The 17,448-nt window shown below is 41.6% G+C and overlaps 1 protein-coding gene across 1 annotated transcript; it reads right to left on the bottom strand.

Annotated features, from left to right (window-relative positions):
• Window positions 1–293: 293 nt before the first annotated feature.
• Window positions 294–16,384, bottom strand: gxylt2 (glucoside xylosyltransferase 2). The gene is made up of 7 exons (XM_072382853.1): window positions 15,952–16,384; window positions 7,636–7,834; window positions 6,637–6,768; window positions 5,787–6,038; window positions 5,337–5,460; window positions 2,623–2,795; window positions 294–1,449 (listed from the first exon to the last, which is right to left on the bottom strand). The coding sequence occupies exons 1-7, from the start codon at window positions 16,239–16,241 to the stop codon at window positions 1,273–1,275; spliced, it is 1,347 nt and encodes a 448-aa protein (XP_072238954.1). The 5' UTR covers window positions 16,242–16,384; the 3' UTR covers window positions 294–1,272.
• Window positions 16,385–17,448: the final 1,064 nt, after the last annotated feature.

Genomic DNA, 17,448 nt, shown 5'->3' with positions numbered 1-17,448 from the left:
GGAGAGCCACAAAACTTATGCCTGAACTACTACTTATTCATGAGAATAACCCATTGACACAAACCAAACGTTACAACAATAATAAAGCAGGAACCCACTAACAGGTTTTTCTGGATTTGTAATAGGTTGACAAGCTCACTTCATCCACTACAGACGATGCAATTTGAGTAAGAAGTTGAAAACAACATTTTAGAATTAATTCCGGCACGGAAACTACATTAGAAAACCTATTTTGACAGATTATGGGGAACTCTCTGTAAACCAGTCACACAAGTCCAGTTCTATGAACTACATTTATAGTTTCAGTTCAATGTCTTTGTTTTATTCAGAAACACATGTCGACTGTACAGCCATTTTCAGTTTCCAGGTTGAATGATATGATACAATAAAATCAGTACACCACAAAAAATAATGTAGAAACATATGACCTATGTATTCACGGCAGGCAACATATATTACAATCAAAGATACCCCCTCAAACACACACACACAAACAAACACACACACACACACACACACACCTTTACCACTCATTTTCTTCTAATAGCAAACATGGCCCACATGAATGAGCCGTATCACATCGCCACTTAAAAGAAATCCTTGCACATTTGGTATGACTCAATCAATTTTATGTTTAAAGTGGACGTGTTAAACCAAAATAAAAAATAAAATAGTTAAAAAAGCAGATAAGCAACAACACATGCAGTTCTGGCATCATTCACAAAGTGCATTTTAACATCTGTATCCGTGTTTAATCAGACCAAAAAAAGCTCAGGATTCTTCTCATTCTCTCAGGCTCACATTTTAAGTTATTTGCTCGTAAAAACATTCACAATTTTTTTATAAATTTTTTTTTTTGCTGCTTCGCACAGTAAAGCTGTCCAACAAGGAGTAATTTAAAAAAACGAAAAGTGTATCAGGACGAATAAACATAGCAACCTTTGTATAATGCTCAGCGGAGAAAAGCAAGTCTGTTTTTTCTGCGACGCTTGAGATGAACTGATGTCTTCACCATTCTTAACAATACAAAACAAAACAATGAAAATAAAGCACTTTTGTTTTTTTCAAACTTTCTCACTTGTTTTTATGACCATATAATTGGAAGGTAAAAAAAAAGAAAAAAAAAGACATCACTTTAGTGTCACAATGTTCATGAGAGCCTTATTTCAGAAGGCGCCACATGTTGCACGATTCAAATGCAGAGCGACCTGTTTGATCAGAGAGGTGCTGGTATGACCCATAAATCCACAGGGAGTCCAATTTCTCGGTGAGTTATTTGCGTGGTTTGACGTGGCGCACCACTTTTTCCTCAAATACTTTCTTCATTGTCTTCTCTATCTGCTTGAGGAAGACTTGTGGAATCCGACCGCATAGGGTGTTGACGGTGTCCAGGAACTTGGTCTGGATGGGAAAGAAGAGTGACTGGAACATGTTGTCCTCGAAGGGGAACTGCAGAGACACAGACAGTGCCATTTCATTTCTAATGGTTGTTAATGGAACCCATTGCATGCTAAATGGTGTTTACAAGTTCTGTCTGCGGGGCTTGGGGGTGTGGCTCGGTATTAATCATTCATTACAACCCAGTATGTCTTTAAAGAGGCTTATCTCAGCACAGCAGAGGGAGCAGACTTTGCCGCTGGTGAAAACAAATTCTAAAATTAAAACTGACCCAGATTATTTGACGTGAGCTGGAGAGAATTAGCATCACAGAATCAATAGTTGGATCTGGTCTTTTTATGAGCTAAAGGAGCATTCTGTGCATTATCCTGAACCAATTCTTGGAAGGTGCATATATATACACATTGTTTTTATTCACTTTTAACAAGTCAGAGCTTGAAGTTTAGAATATGAACACACTCAGTTAGGTATAGTTTGTTTGCTGACAGTGTATTAACTCTACTCACAAAACACTCACTGACATAAAAAGACTATCATGCATACAAATAACTTGGCATCACTTCAGAGTAATTTCACTTTTGCTGTGCCGTCTAAGGAAAAGCACAGCTGCAAGCAATAACATCAGTGATTATACCAGGCCCAGGGGTTGACGCACATAAATGGAATGCAGCCATCGCTGATGGGACTGGTAAAACCTGTGAAAATGGAGCATTTCTGCAGCCACTCAGAGGGCACTGTGAACACTAGAGGCAAATTAAAGCAAGGACCTGACCCCTTGACCCTCAAAGGAAGTGAGTAAATAATAAAATAGTCTGGGGGCACCTGTAGCTCAGCAGGTAGAATGATTGACAGTGCTCTGGTAAAGCTCCATAGATCTGTAGAATCATTGCCAAGGTACAAGAAAGCCGTTTTGATGGCCTAATACCTAATTAAAACACTTTGTCATACTTGTTTCTTTGAAAGAGCAAAAAATATCATCGCTTCAGACCGATGTCTGAAGCAAAGTAAAGCTCACAACCCTGGAACTTTGTTTGGGGCATGTGATATTATCCTTTAATTGCTTGCTCTGGAATGGTGGGAATTAATGAAGCTGTCTGATATGGGATTTAATCACTTAACTAGTGAAAACGATCAAAAGCTTTTTCTGCTTCAACAGAGGGCGCTATGCATCAGCACTACACCAGTGACGTCACCTGGGGGAGGGAAACTTCCTGGAATACTCACATCACGTATTCCGTCATAGACTACTTTGAATGCTGGCTGCTTGTCATCATGATACACTCCGCGGTTGCCGTGGAGGATGGACACGCCCTCCTCCTCTGCCCCTTTACAGTTGCTCCCATACATACAGTGGTCAGGCCTGTAGTTCCACTGGCAGGCAAAGGTGTAGAGACACTCTGTGGAGAAAGAAGCTCATCAGACTAAAACACACGCACATCATTACTGATCTATCACACCAAACATTCTTATTATTCTTAAAAAGAATAATAAGAAAAAGAGGTATTTTTTTTTAAAAGAAAATTTGAAAATAACAGCCCTCCACAGTTAGCAGTAAGAACATTCACTTTATTGCCAAAAGTATTAACACACCCATCCAGATAATTGTATTCAGTTGTTCAATCACTTCAATGGCCACAGGTGTATAAGTTCAAGCACCAAGGCATGCAGACTGCTTCTATAAACATTTGTGAAAGAATGGGTCGCTCTCAGGAGCTCAGTGAATTCCAGCATGGTACCGTGATAAGATGCCACCTGTGCAACAAGTCCAGTCCTGAAATTTCCTCGCTACTAAATATTCCACAGTCAGCTGTCAGTGGTATTATAACAAAGTGGAAGTGACTGGGAACGACAGCAACTCAGTCACTGAGTGGTAGGCCACGTAAAATGACAGAGCGGGGTCAGCAGATGTTGAGGTGCATAGTGTGCAGAGGTCACCAACTTTCTGCAGAGTCAATCGCTACAGACCTCCAAACTTCATGTGGCCTTCAGATTAGCTCAAGAACAGTGCGTAGAGAGCTTCATGGGATGGGTTTCCATGGCCAAGCAGCTTCATCCAAGCCATACATCACCAAGTGCAATGCAAAGCGTCGAATGCAGTGTTGTAAAGCACGCCAGCACTGGACTCTAGTGAAGTGGAGACATGTTCTCTGGCCCCTTATTTCCAGTGAAAGGAACTCTGAATACTTCAGCATTCCAAGAGATTTTGGACAATTTCATGCTCCCAACAGTTTGGGAATGGATGAGCGAGTTTCGTGTAGAAGAACTTTACTGGCCTGCACAGAGTCCTGACCTCAACCCGATGGAACACCTTTGGGATGAATTAGAGCGGAGACTGCGAGCCAGGCCTTCTCATCTAACATCAGTGTCTGACCTCATGAATGCACTTCTGGAAGAATGGTCAGAAATTCCCATAAAACTTCTGTAAAGCTTTCCCATAAGAGCTGAATCTGTTATAGCTGCAAAAGGGTGGGCCCACGTCATATTAAACCCTATGGATTAAGAATGGGATGTCACTTAAATTCATATACGTGTAAAGGCAGATCAGCGAATACTTCTGGTAATATAGCATATGTAGTCCCAGTGTTTTTCAGTTGTCTTATTCAATATTTTGTTGTTTATTAGTCTGTGGCTGCTATTAATTCACAAAAATGTCCAATTCTACTGGCAGTGTTTGAATAGATAAAACACCTAATAGCTCAAATTGAGACAAAAAGGTGGGGCTAAACATATCAGTGCAGATGTCATGTCGAGTGCAGGTTATGAATGTGGCAAAATGTACACTCAGCACACTGTGTGTGTGTGTGTCAGTGAGTGTCTGACATGTTTATGGCCGTCTCATCCCTCTGCACCTCCACTGGTCTTGCTGTGGCAGTGTAAACTCCGATCTCATTTCCCAATTTTCAACATCCTCTCCTCACTTCTTAGTCCCTCCCAATTAAATTTACAATGTGGGATTACAGTGTTATGTCCCTCTGAGACGTTGCAGGTGCCAACAAAGCTTCCATAAGAAAACACTCGCTCCTTCAGGTGCATTCTAGGAAGTGTCACATTATTTTGTTGAGGTTGATTTTTCAGGTTAGAGGTGGGAGGACGGAGGAGACAGTGAGGGACAAATTAGACTCGTGAGATTCCTTAAGAGCGTGAGTTTCACTGTCGTAACTGGCCTCTTTGGCTGTTCTTGTGAACATGTGGATATGACGCTGATCTGTTGTGATGAGCATTACTACTTCTGCTCACCTTGCTCCTTCGCATTGGATTTTCCCAACCTCAAGTGGTTGTTGAGTTAGTAAAATGGTACTACCTTCTTTGTTTTAATTGATGATTAATATACTGCTGGGTGTGAATGTGTACATAGTGAACATCCAGCGTAAGAAGTGGCACAACATGATGCTGTGCGCTCTTATAAGATCTCATCTTTGTAGTTCCAGAGTAGAAAGTAACAGGTGACTTTCTGTTTATCAAAGATAACATGGATCAAATTATCAGCTGCATTTGATTCCTTTTAAACGCCTTCTTCATAGTGTTCACATCTGCTGAGAAAGAAGAATTCTCCACAACTCCAAAGAGTTCAGAGTCTTGTTGATTGACTTGTCTGTAGATTGCTCTGGAGGTGTGCAAAACAGACACTCCATTTGCTTCTTTGTCTCACAGAACATGCACTGGCTCTGAGAACTTTGTGCCCACATCTGGCTGCTGCAGCTGGAACTCAGCCGGCTGCTTCCTGCAGCCATGGTCAATTGTGTGTTAACTGAGCCACATTCATGACAGACTGGCTGGAGTTTTAAGTCAGCATTTGTGCCTGGGATTCTAAAATGGATATATAGCACGCATTTTGCTATATATGCATTATAGTTTGCATATATAGTATATTAGAGTTTGATATTACTTAGCCTTTTTTGTGTTTTTTCTATAAATACACTATTAAAAAGACACTGTACCTGGATTGTAGTGGAAGATAATGTTGAGGAGGTCCTGATCTCCCCAGGTGATGTGGTTCTTGTACTTCTGGTAGAGTGGATGGAGAAGATCCTCCCATGACAGACCACTGGGAATCATACTGTTCTAAAATACCAACATCAACAAAAACAGCTCAACAGCAGCCTTAAAAAGAAAAGAAAAGAAAAAACATCAAAGAAGGAGCACATTTATATTCCACTTTCCATGTACAATCAACTGCCGGCAAAGCTGCTAAATTGAGTTCTGAGGGCAGAAGTCTGTGATGCTGGCATGGTAATCTGGAAGGCTTCAGTCACAGCCACTCACAGCACTCAGCTTTTGACTCGCACTCAAAGAAACAAACGCCTTCAGAATGCAAAAGTGAAATGGGAGCCCATTTTAGCTTTCTCCCAATCAGAGTGCTGGGAAACTGGATAACAGTCTGAACTTACCTTAAACAGTGTGCTGCGGATCCTTGTGAGATTCATGAGCATGACGCCAGAGTTGACCCCTGTGACTCCATAGTAAGGGTGGCGGGCAAACCGGCTGTACCAGCCTATCTTGGGCACCTCATGCTCTGGGGCCATTGCTGCCAGTTGGGTCCCGTTGAAGGACTTCAAGAGTCTCCAGAGATCATCCATGGGCCTCAGGAACAGCACGTCAGTATCCACGTAGAGCAATGAGTCCACATCTTTAAGGATTACCTGAGAGTGAAATTCCAGTCATCAGCATCTTAGACAGAGTCTGTCTAAGATCAACAGTTCAGGTCTGAACTGACTGTTTTATCTAAGGCTGCTTAAAAAAGATTCCTAATCTACTAACAGCACAGCTGAGTTGATACATGGCTACAGTTGACTGTGTCTTTTATCTGGACCACTGTCCTCGTTGTTCCAGTAAACATTTAAGGGAGCGGAAACAAGCTATTTACTGAAGTGTCTGCCGCTGCAACACTTTGGACTGTGTGTGTTAAAACGTTAAAAACATGCTGCCACTTCTAACTTTTTCTGTGGGAGGGAGCTCATCGTACATCTAAGTGTGGATGAATTCACTGCTTAAACCCGCAGTCTTAACGATTTTCTTGACTGATTTTCAACCACAATTTCTGACGCATAGAGCTGTCTAACGAAAGAAACAGAAAAATGTGTGAATTAGAACACCTTATTTGGTCATTTGGCCACAATAATATCCACTTACAATTTACAAAAAAGATGGAACTTTGGAGCATGTATGGGTCTAGGTGAGCAAAACTAGGTGTTAGTCTGGTATGTGAGATACATGGTGAGATAAATGCTGCGGTCGTACAGGAAGGAAGAGCCTCTGAGCAGCACAGGGCTTGAAGAGCTTCTTCCACTCCTCAGCGTTGCCCACAGAGAAGGAGATGGGGTAGATGCTGTACTGGAACTTGGCTGAGACGGAGACGGGCCACTGGTTCAGCTGCAAGCGAAGCAACACATCAATAATTATACAGAGAAAGTGTCTTATAGACATCGATCAAGGCAGGATGAATGAGAAAAAAATAATCAGGATCAACAATAGTTATACTGAAAGCAGAGCTATTTGTTTGGTTCTTTGTGGTAACACATACAGACACCAACAGTTGTTTTATCAAAAAGCAATAGTCTTAACGAGAAAAAGCATCGTAGTACATTGTGGAAGTTCATGCTGACCAACTTATTAGGAGCTGGACCCTTCCAAAGGTCATCACTGAGAGACGGTTTCAAAGAATGAGTGAGCCTGAAGCTGTTGACAAGCACGTTCGCCGTGTCTCTTAAAACTGCGGCAGGTCATAAGCTCTTCGCTGTTCAAAGACAGTATGGACAACACTATCAGAGCCTCGACTCCCGGGACTTTCAGCACATAGCACTGATGCAGCCAGACACGAAGACAGGCTCACAAGTTGAGGATTTTAACTTTAAGCTACTTAACGCAGTGTTTGATGTCCATTCACTGAAGTGACTTTAATAGACTTTTAGTTACAGCATCAATAGAACTAATCAAAGTCATGCAAGAAAAGGTGACTTTGAAGTGATATACGGTACTGGAGAAAAGGCAGGATGTCTAGGTGATATATTACGCCTATGCCTTGAGATAAAAGAGCTCTATGTCTATACTAGGGTGAGTTGGAGAGTTAAAACTGCGCTCATCTTGATATCATCCATTACAAAGAGAGGAGTGTTTAAAATATGCAGCAAAGAAAATCAGAAATCAGAGCCATTTCAAATAAGCCAAAGGGAAAATAAAAGCAGATTGTGGTGCAATGGAAATATAGGATTTGGCATTGGCACACTGGAGGTGTCTTACCCTTTCCTCAAACTGTGGGGCCAAGGGGTCCTCAGCAAAAATGTGAAACTTAATCTTCTTCAGGCTGAACAGCAGGGCTGATTTAAGCATAGTGAGTGTCTCGTCCAGACGATTCCCACAAGCTACCACAGCCAAGTGCATGACCTCCTGGGCCCGGGTGCGCTTGCTCACAGGTCGGGCAACATTATTTCGTGATCGACTACAAAAGACAGTGACACAAAAGTCTTTGTGAAAGTCTTGTAAAAAAAAAATCAGAAAACCTCCAGTGACCTCTGAAGGTGAACACAGCCACACTGGTATATTATCATATCAATGAAATGTAACAACAAAAAGTAACAGCCAACATTGATGCAAGGAATGAGGGTTGTGTCATTTTCTGCACCCAGAAGTGTTTTCAGATCTAAATGAACCAAGGCCTGGGTGCGGTCTGGAAGGAGGGCCTTTAGAGCCGCTGACCATTATGAAACATATTATACATCATATCATATATATCACATGTAAACTGGTCTGTGTGCTGCAGAACTTAAGATGGCCAATTTCAGTGTTATTTGATAGACTTTCCCAACATGTCTTAAACTGATTGTATTCGGGAAGTGCTGAGCAATATATATTCTTTATAAAAATGCGTATTATATGCGTAAATATTTGTCAGTTGGTGCAACCAATTTAAACCAATAAATGATAGGTTAAAATGACCAAACAGTTTCTAAATGTAACGTGTGCAGTTATTATACTAAATATATGAATTTGTGTATTTGTGCTATTATTTTCCCATCTTTAAATGTAAAATTGGATGTTAATGATACTTAAAACCTGACTTACAGGAGGCAAAAATCTTAAATTATTGGGGAAAAAAACACAATGATAAAATAATAATGTGTTACCTAGTGTAGACACCCTAAGGGATAGTTGCCAAATAATTAATCTTAAAATAAAGATTAGGAATGTATATATATTTTTATAAATATTTGGTTGACATTTTTTGTTGTCAAGTTAAAAATACTGTTAAAAAAATTTGTTAAAACAGTTCTAAAGCTTATTCAATAAATGAGACTTGTTCAAACCCTGGACAGGTCACCAGTCCATCACAGGGCCACATAGAGACAAACGAGACAAACAACCATGCACGCTCACACTCACTCCTAAGGACAATTTAGAGTCACCAATTAACCTGACATGCATGTTTTTGGATGGTGGGAGGAAGCCGGAGAACCCGGAGAGAAAGTATATTAATCTTCCATGTTAATTAAACCTTGTGTTGAAGATTCAGGTTACAGTAATGTTTGAGTCATTTTCATTTTTCTATCTTTGTGAATCAAAATACATTTTCCATAAAATTCACAAACGCTCCCGCTTATTGGTCATATGTGTCTAGGGTGGGGGCAAGAAAGTACATACAGCAATGTAATGGATTTATCTGTATGAGATATTAAAGAACATCAACTGAGCTGGCATTTGTTCACAATTGCAAAAATGATCATGTAACATCCCACATAAACGGTGCCAAATGCACAGTGAGGAAGTATTGTGAAAATAACGTAACGCTGCACACTTTACAAAGAAGACGCTGTTGAGATGTTCAACTGAAAGGGCAGTTTGAGGGTCTTGGGGCAGTTCTCTGGTTTTCATTACTGTGGTCACACCTATGCAAGCTAATCAAACCAAGAGGCCAAAAGCATTGTGATTAAGCATTTCCAGACAGTGCAGATCTTGATCTTATAACCACAGTGTAATCCGACAGAAATCACTGAATTCTGCTATACCTGCATGTTTGATGGTTTCCCACACAGAACTTTATAGGGGGTCATATTTTTTCCCACATGCTGCGACAGCGTCATACTTCAGTCAACCACTCGATGCCTCTGTTGTGCATGTATACTGGAACAATGGTCAAATCAAGTGATCCGGTCAAACTCGACTCAACTGTGCATGTAACCATACTGAAAGTGTAGTTACATTTCTGAGGACGTGTATGTCAGGGCACTGAAAAGCTATGACATAGGGCAGAAAGCTACAATGGAGGCTTTGATCTGACATTCAAGCATAAATCAAGCTTAAAGGTCTCTGACCACAGGGGGACGTTTGGATGCAAGGGGTTATTCCCAGAATTGGCAGCTTGATGGTTCTTGCCAGTGGACTGTCTCATAATATATAAGGACAGATGGTCTTTCCTTTCAAAAATAAGAACATTTTTTTGGTCTTCTGTTGGTTATTTATATATTTATTATAAGGTGACAAACAGCACATTAAACATTCAATAAGATAAAATGTACAGAATGCAGAGTGGGTGATATAAGGTCAACGTGTCTTTTACAAGCACTTCCCCCTCTCTTTTTCCAGTTTAATCTAGTCAATGAGCTAACATGTCCCTGTTAAGCAGTAACACCCTGGAACCTGATCAAAAGGCGTAGTGCCTTGGTTCATTTTTGGAGCTATCCAATGTGCAAAGTCAAGGATTTTTCTTTTTTAAAAGACAGGGGCTCTCGGATTTCTCACTGGACTCTGTTCTGCCATGCTGAGATATTTATCTGATGTAGAAACTTTGCCCTCTAGGCAAAGTAAATGCTGCTGTTGAGTTAAAACACACTCAGCAGTGCCTCCCAGTGTAATAATAGGAAAACATTTGTATAATGGAGGAGCCTGAAGCCAAGGTCAATATCATATTGTCATCCTCCACAAAGACATGCAAATGCAGGGGGCTTGTTGTAATGGCAACCAGTTCAGTATAAATGTTGCCATAGCTGTAGAGGGAAAAGGGCCGGCAAACAAAGAATAACTTTTTGTTTCATCAGGCCCGGTTGGAGGGAAACAGCAAAGGCAAATGGCTTCACAATAACAAAAAGACAGGGATTTCCTCTGAGTCTCGACAGGAAGGAAGAAGAGTGAAATTTGACAGGTGGGTTTGCAGGGCTGTCTCCAAGCGTGACACTTGGTTTTCTGCATGACTGAGGGACAGTGATGCTCTGCAGATAAGGATGAACGAAAAGGTGCTGGGAAACCTGTCTGCCTTGCCTCAAAGGCCGACGCTCTGTCAAGGCTGCTGAACACACACATCACTATTTCTTCCACAGAAAATGCAATCCATTTCTCTGACGAAAGAGCAATCGCACCGCGATTAGTCATGCAAAACAAACAAAATGCTTTCTGCATTAAAGTTCCATTGCTGAGTAAAGCATGGGCTTCACACGCATGACGCCCTGTGTTTCGGCACTTTCCCCACATCTGGAAGCAGTCAAAAAAAAAAAAAAAAAGCCCAGCAGAGGTAGAAAAGGACTGAATTTATTACAGGCTGCAGAGCGAGCAGAAGAGGAGCTCCCTGCCTACAAAGCACCACAGCCAGCCCTTTTTCATATGGAAGGACAGAACAAACAAAAAAAAGCAGCAGCTTTAAAGATCATGCCAAAGAAACATGTTCTCGTGCAGAGTGAAGAACCAAAGAAACAACTTCACCAAAGAACCCCCTTGAGGGCATTTAATCTTTTCAAATGTAACTGGGTCATTTGGAGGACAAATCCAACATGTTCCCTTCGGTTTGAAGCCGTGAGTAACAAAACCGTTCGCTGAACGTACGCAGATGATGATGTGTTGCGGAAACAGAACTGAGCTTCTCAGAGCAGGTGCGCAGTCCAAACTGTAAGAAAATTTCAGTTGTTGTCCCAGCCGGTTATAACGCATCGGGATACTCAGTCAGGATGTCCTAAAACCAATGTGTGACGAGTCAGACTAGTCTTTTAGCCCAAGATGTGCTGACTAAACCGGATGGAAATTTATACGCTAGGTCAAAGGAGACGCTTCTTTCCTCAGATGTTTTAACACAATGTCTGACATAATTTGGTCAAAATACTACAGAAAGACTAAGTCTAATTTTTCCTCTATGAATCTATACCTCTGTCTGGCGAGGCCAGTTTTCAGGGCAGGGTGTGACCTACTTGACTTGACCCCATCTCTTGCACAGGGTCCGTTTCTTTTGAGATCTGCAGTGCAATAACCCTCGAACCACATGGTTACTGTATCACAGAGAATACAGTTCATAGCCTGAAGGCTCAGACTAGCACGCCAAACTATAAGCAAAACACATGACTGGCCATCTTTTTTTTCTCAAAGACTTCCTCTCTCAGTCACTCTGAGAATGTAAGGGGCAGTTAGCTGGTTAATGCCCCAGTCACATATCCGCACCATAAACTCTGGGTGTGTAGATCCATTCCTCTGTCTGGATGTAGGACGTTAGACAAAGTGCTGGTATAGGACAATCATCTAATTTCCTTCTTAAGTTCAGTGAACTATAACAGCTGAGGAGAATTTGCTGCAGCATGAGTCACAGTTGAAGTTGGGTGAAGATGAAGAGGCCGGATGCGTCTTCCCTGTGCTGGAAGGGTGACATAGAAATCCTTTGCACATCCGAACAGCTCAGTGAACTAGAAAATTCCAAACCAAGGACGCTCAAAAACAAAACACAACCCTGGCTCTTCGTTTAGTCTTTTTTAAAAAGAGTTCTGGAGTTGGAATTATCTTCAGACATCCAAATAAATGCTCTCAAGCAAGTTTTCTAGTTTTTCTTCCACAATATGTCCCATTTAAACCTAAAAGATGGAGAGACGGACTGGCACACATCTTTCTTCAGCTGATTACTCCCTGCAAAGCACATAATCACAGCTGCATTGGCTCGATCAACTCTAATTCAGTTGATACCTGCTGGGAACGCTGGCAGTGAGACAGCTGCGGTCAGTAAGCTGCCAATCAGGGTAGCTTCCTGGATAAACAGCTCATCACAGAGAATTCAATGAGGTCTGTGGCTGGATCCAACAGGATCCAACATAAGAAAAGCGTTCTAAAGAGAGACACCCAAATGCATCTTTTCCAAGGGTTGCGCCTGTCCTCTAAGGAGCCAAGTGTAGGCTAAAACTACAGCAGGAACTCTACTGTTACGCCTCTACCACGACAAATGGAGGTGAAAAACTCCAAATTGCACCCTTTAGTCTCACAACTTTCAGATAACTTATTGTTAGTTTATTCTATAATAGTCAAGAAAAATAGGTAAGTGTATCAATCACAACTTTTTAGCACACGAGCTAACTAGCTTTTAAGTAAAGACATTTTACTTAAAATAACGCCTAACTGAGATGATGGACATTCTGAAGCCCAACTGTTCATCAGCGTTGCAGTGTTTCGTGGCTCTGGTATTCAAAGAAACCTCCTACTTACTAAATAAATGCTGCTACCAGCAAACACTGACATTCTTATTGACATGATTAGTCTCCCTCTACACTTTAACTTTCAAATCCCGCTCTTCAAAATCGAGTCTTTTCAATCTTTCTGTTTCGACATCAAGTGACTCATACTCTAGTAATTTAAAAGGGAGTTAGCCAAACTTGAGACAGACCGCTCTTCTCGTGATGAGGCTCCCACAAGCACCCTCTCCAAGCACATCAGGCTACTCAGGCAAGCAGGGAGATTTCAAACCGCTCTGAGTGGAAAGAGTGCTCAGTCATGCGAGATGACATTTTTATAGCTCCGCATAATGCCACCGCCAGAGAGTGACTACTTTACTGCTGGAAACACTGCTTAACTATATCTGAAGTGACAGGGCAGGGGATTTGTTTCAACACAAAACATCAACACCAATCTAATCCTGCAGATGCACAGATATACGGTCATGTGAAAAAGAGAGCACACCCTCTTTCAATTCTAAGACTTCGCATAACATGACATAATAAAAAAGGAAAGGGTTCTATTCTTACTAAGACTTAAAGTCAGGTAAATACAATGTTAGGTGACCAACAATGCATGACATATCACACCAAGTCACTTACTGAACAAAGGCTGAGCCAAAAACTAAGTACACCCCTATTGCCTCCAAAGGGAATAAGAGGATATTCATTCAGGTGTGTGTTAACACAATGCCAAGGAGGAAAGACATCAGCAATTATCTTAGAAAAGCAACTGTTGCTGCTAATCAATCTGGGAAGGGTTACAAGGCCGTTTCCAAACTAATTAGAGTCCATGATTCTACAGATTATTCTCACGCAGAAAACGTTCAAAACAGTTATCAATCTTCCCAGAAGTGCACGTCCCAGAAAGTTCACCACAAGGTCAGATCGTGCAATGGGCCTCAGTCAGCATGTTAGATGTTAAAGTTCATGACAAAAAGACTGAAGAAGTATGGCTTGTTTGGAAGGGTTGCAGGAGAAAGCCTCTTCTCTCTAAAAAGAACATGGCAGCACAGCTTAGGTTTGTAAAGTTACACCTGAACAAACCACAAGACTTCTGGAACAATGTCCTTTGGACAGACCAGACCAGAGTGCAGATGTTTGGAGAAAACCAAACACAGCATATCAGCACAAACCTCATACCAACTGTCAAGCACGGTGGTGGAGGGCTGATGATTTGGGCTTATTCTGCAGCCACAGGACCTGGACACCTCGCAGTCATTGAGTCCAACATGAACTCCTCTGTATACCAAAGTATTCTAGAGTCAGATGTGAGGCCATCAGTCTGACAGATAAAGCTCAGCTGAAACTCATTCATCAGCAGGACGATGATCCCAAACACAGCAGCAAATCTACAACAGAATGTCTGAAAAAGAAAGAATCAAGGTGTTGCAAAGGTCCAGTCAGAGTCCAGACCTCAACCTGACTGAAATGCTGTGGTGGGAAGATTTAAGATTTATTTTTATTAAGTCAGATGCTGAAAATACCCATCAGAAGTTACCACAAGTGAGAACAACATGTATTAAATTCATACACTTAAAAAAAAGTAAAATCTCCCATTAGAAGAGGTACAACCAGGAGACGCTGGAACTTTTTATAGATAAAAAGCTGCAGCGTGCCATATGTGGGGTGTGTATTTTTGGCTGCAGGAATTCGTGTGATGTGTCAAGAGGAAATTGTATGATTAAAAACAGGCATGTTTGTCTGTTAAGTAAGTTAGACAGGAAATCTGTCCACTTGGCAAATGGAAACTGCGAAGGGAAAATAAAATAAAACAGAAAAATAAAACCCTGAATGAAAAGATTGCCTTTTTCTGCATTTCTCAGAGTATTTCTGTGTTGCTGTAAACTAACTGGAATTATAAGGGGGACAGTTAGTTATTTCTTGTCCAAACTCTCAATATAGCTTTTTCCATGTACACGACTGTATCCTAATACTTAAATACTTAAACTGCACCCTATTGTTCACAATCCTCTGGGCTGACACCCTCAGCTCGTACAAAAGAAAGTTGCTTCCTTTAATCGCAGCAGTCAGTCCAAAGCTTTTTCCAACCTGTTATGTTTTTTTCCCCCTTTCTCTAATTCCTTCCTCAACGACCACCGGTGACCCTTTCCACCCCATCTCCCTTATCAGCACTCAGCACACTCAGAGCGAGCGGTGTGCTCTCAGCGAGGACGTAAAGGTCCTTTCTCAATGCAACGCCTCGATGGTTTTTATCTACCGAACAGTGTCCCCAGCCTCCAGCCTGGCTCTGGAGCCGAATACATATTACTGCCTGCCTCCTGAGCGGGTATCTCCACAACCACATTGTCGTTTGCCATAATAGCATCGGCTGGCATTCAAGCCAGCTGGGGGAAAACCCAAGAGACGCAAATGAGGCTTTAATTAGAAAGCTGGGAGACATCCTTGGACAGAAACGGTAGCTGACAAATTCTGCCTCTTGTTTGATTTTGGAAGGCAAACGAAAGCTTCTAACTATCCCAAAAGAGGGGGAGGGGGCACCTGATGAGCTTTTTTTCCTCCCATCCACAAGGATTGTTTTGGCAGACTTTGACAAGAGCAAGCTCAACCGGATGGGTTTCTGTCCTCTGCAGTTTCCAGAAATATCTCGCTGGTGCTTTAGTGAATGCATTTCACTGGCCATCTCCATCCCTCTCTGAACCCCTAATTATTTACAATCCATGTGTTTCAGGGTTACATTTAGTCACTTAAAGCCAGTCAAGGACGGAGAAGATGCGTGACCCTACTTTCATATGCTGCAGATGATCCCCATGTTGTGCTAGTGTGTGATTTCTTCTCTGCCAATATTGCACATATTTCCACATAATCATATTAGTCGTGCTCTCTGGTCACATTTCAGCCAGATATTTGAGGAGCCCATCTCTGAGTCCAATAAACTCGACCCCCCCCCCCCTTTTTTTTGTGAGAACTCAAGTGGAGCCAAGCAGATACAAATGCACGTTGAATTTTGATCTGACAGATGAGGCTATGTTGAAGGATACGCCTTGAACACTACTCAAACTTAAACTTCATAGAGACCGGAAATATGGGAATGAAGGTATAACGTGGGGAGGAGCAGAAAGCTGAGAGAGACACAAACTCCCCTCACCTCTTCGCTTTCACGCTGCCCCCTCTTTTAATCGCTCTCCCCTCTTTTTCTCTTTTGAGAGTCTCCTCCGCTCGGACGCCGACTCCAGTGGCTGATTTCCTCGCAAACTTTGCAGCAGCATCGCTTCCCAGCTTTGACGGCGACGGGAAGGATTCGCTATCCTCCTCCTCCTGATCCTCTTCAACTTCTTTTAGCAGGGGATCGTCCGCGGCATTGCCCCCCAAAAAGTACAAAAGTAGGAAAACTCCGAAACACACGGCGATTACAACTACTTTGCAGTGGATCCGCATGGTGAGGGCGACTCGTTGCGGGTGGAAGAGGCGGTCGGGACGTCGCTCATGTCTGCGGTAGAGGGAGAGCAGCCACAGTTGACATTTTGTTACCGCTCCCCGCTCGCATTTTTTTTCAGATGATGATGGAGAGCGGAGAGCTGCCTGTCCATGGAGGATTACACAGCGGAGGCGTGGCCTCTTCAGCTTTACCGTAATGATGGCAGTATGACCGCACCATTATATTGTACGTTTTTTTTTTTTTGTTTTTTTGCTTTGTGTGTTTCACCCTTAATTGAAGCGGTAATTACAGAACTTGAATATGTGCGTGTTAAAACTGTAAAATAACGAAGTCAAGAAGTTTGGCTTAAAACATCGATAAATAATCCTTTCAAAAAACAAAAATATTTTGTTAATTACGCTCCAGTACCATATTTTCGTACACATCAGGAAAAGAATGCAGCCTTACAAAACACTTAATATCAGCACAAGTCAAATAGATTAGTATCTCTATGACCATCTACATAATGATTCCTAATGACTATATATTGAAATGTGACGCACAGATTTTGAGCCTTAATCTCACATTAGAGATATTTGAGGTTCCATTTGTGCCAAAATAATGTTAAAATGTGACTGAATGTGAATAGATTTACTGATACTAATTCAACTCAGAATTACTTCTGTTCCAGTCAACACCAGTCTGTTCTTGGTCACAGATTGATGATTTTATTTGATGATGTTTTATCATATCGATCATATTTACACACAGATTCTGAATCTTCTCACCATCAATCAAGCTTTTAGGACGGGTTTGATATTCTATTTTTTTTAAACCAGATTTTTGAGACTGTGACCACCACCATAAAATCATTATCCAAAACATCTGACATCTGTTTGTTTTCCAACACCAAGCACTTGATGACAATGTATGGAATACATGGTTAATTTCACCTCGAAAAAGTCAGATCAGATGGGTCTGGTATTTCATTTTAGGGAGAGCAACACAACTTTCTTAGCATTGCAATTTTTTTTTTGGATAAGAAATTTTAAAATACAAAATGAAAACACAGACCTGGTGAGTAAAGACCTTTACTTTGTCTTCACCGTTTACTGGACACAGTATCACACAATGTGCTTCAGGTTAAATTTGTTCTAAAATGAAGTTCCCACGTACACTATCTGTGTCCACTGAACTTGAGACAAAATATTTTGGGTGGAGGATGGG

Source organism: Leuresthes tenuis, unplaced genomic scaffold (genome assembly GCF_036924035.1).
Source record: "Leuresthes tenuis unplaced genomic scaffold, fLeuTen1.0.hap1 SCAF_3, whole genome shotgun sequence".
In the NCBI taxonomy this organism is placed as follows: Eukaryota; Metazoa; Chordata; class Actinopteri; order Atheriniformes; family Atherinopsidae; genus Leuresthes; species Leuresthes tenuis.
The sequence above is the reverse complement of the archived record's forward strand: the minus strand, read 5'-3'. Positions and strand labels throughout refer to the sequence as shown.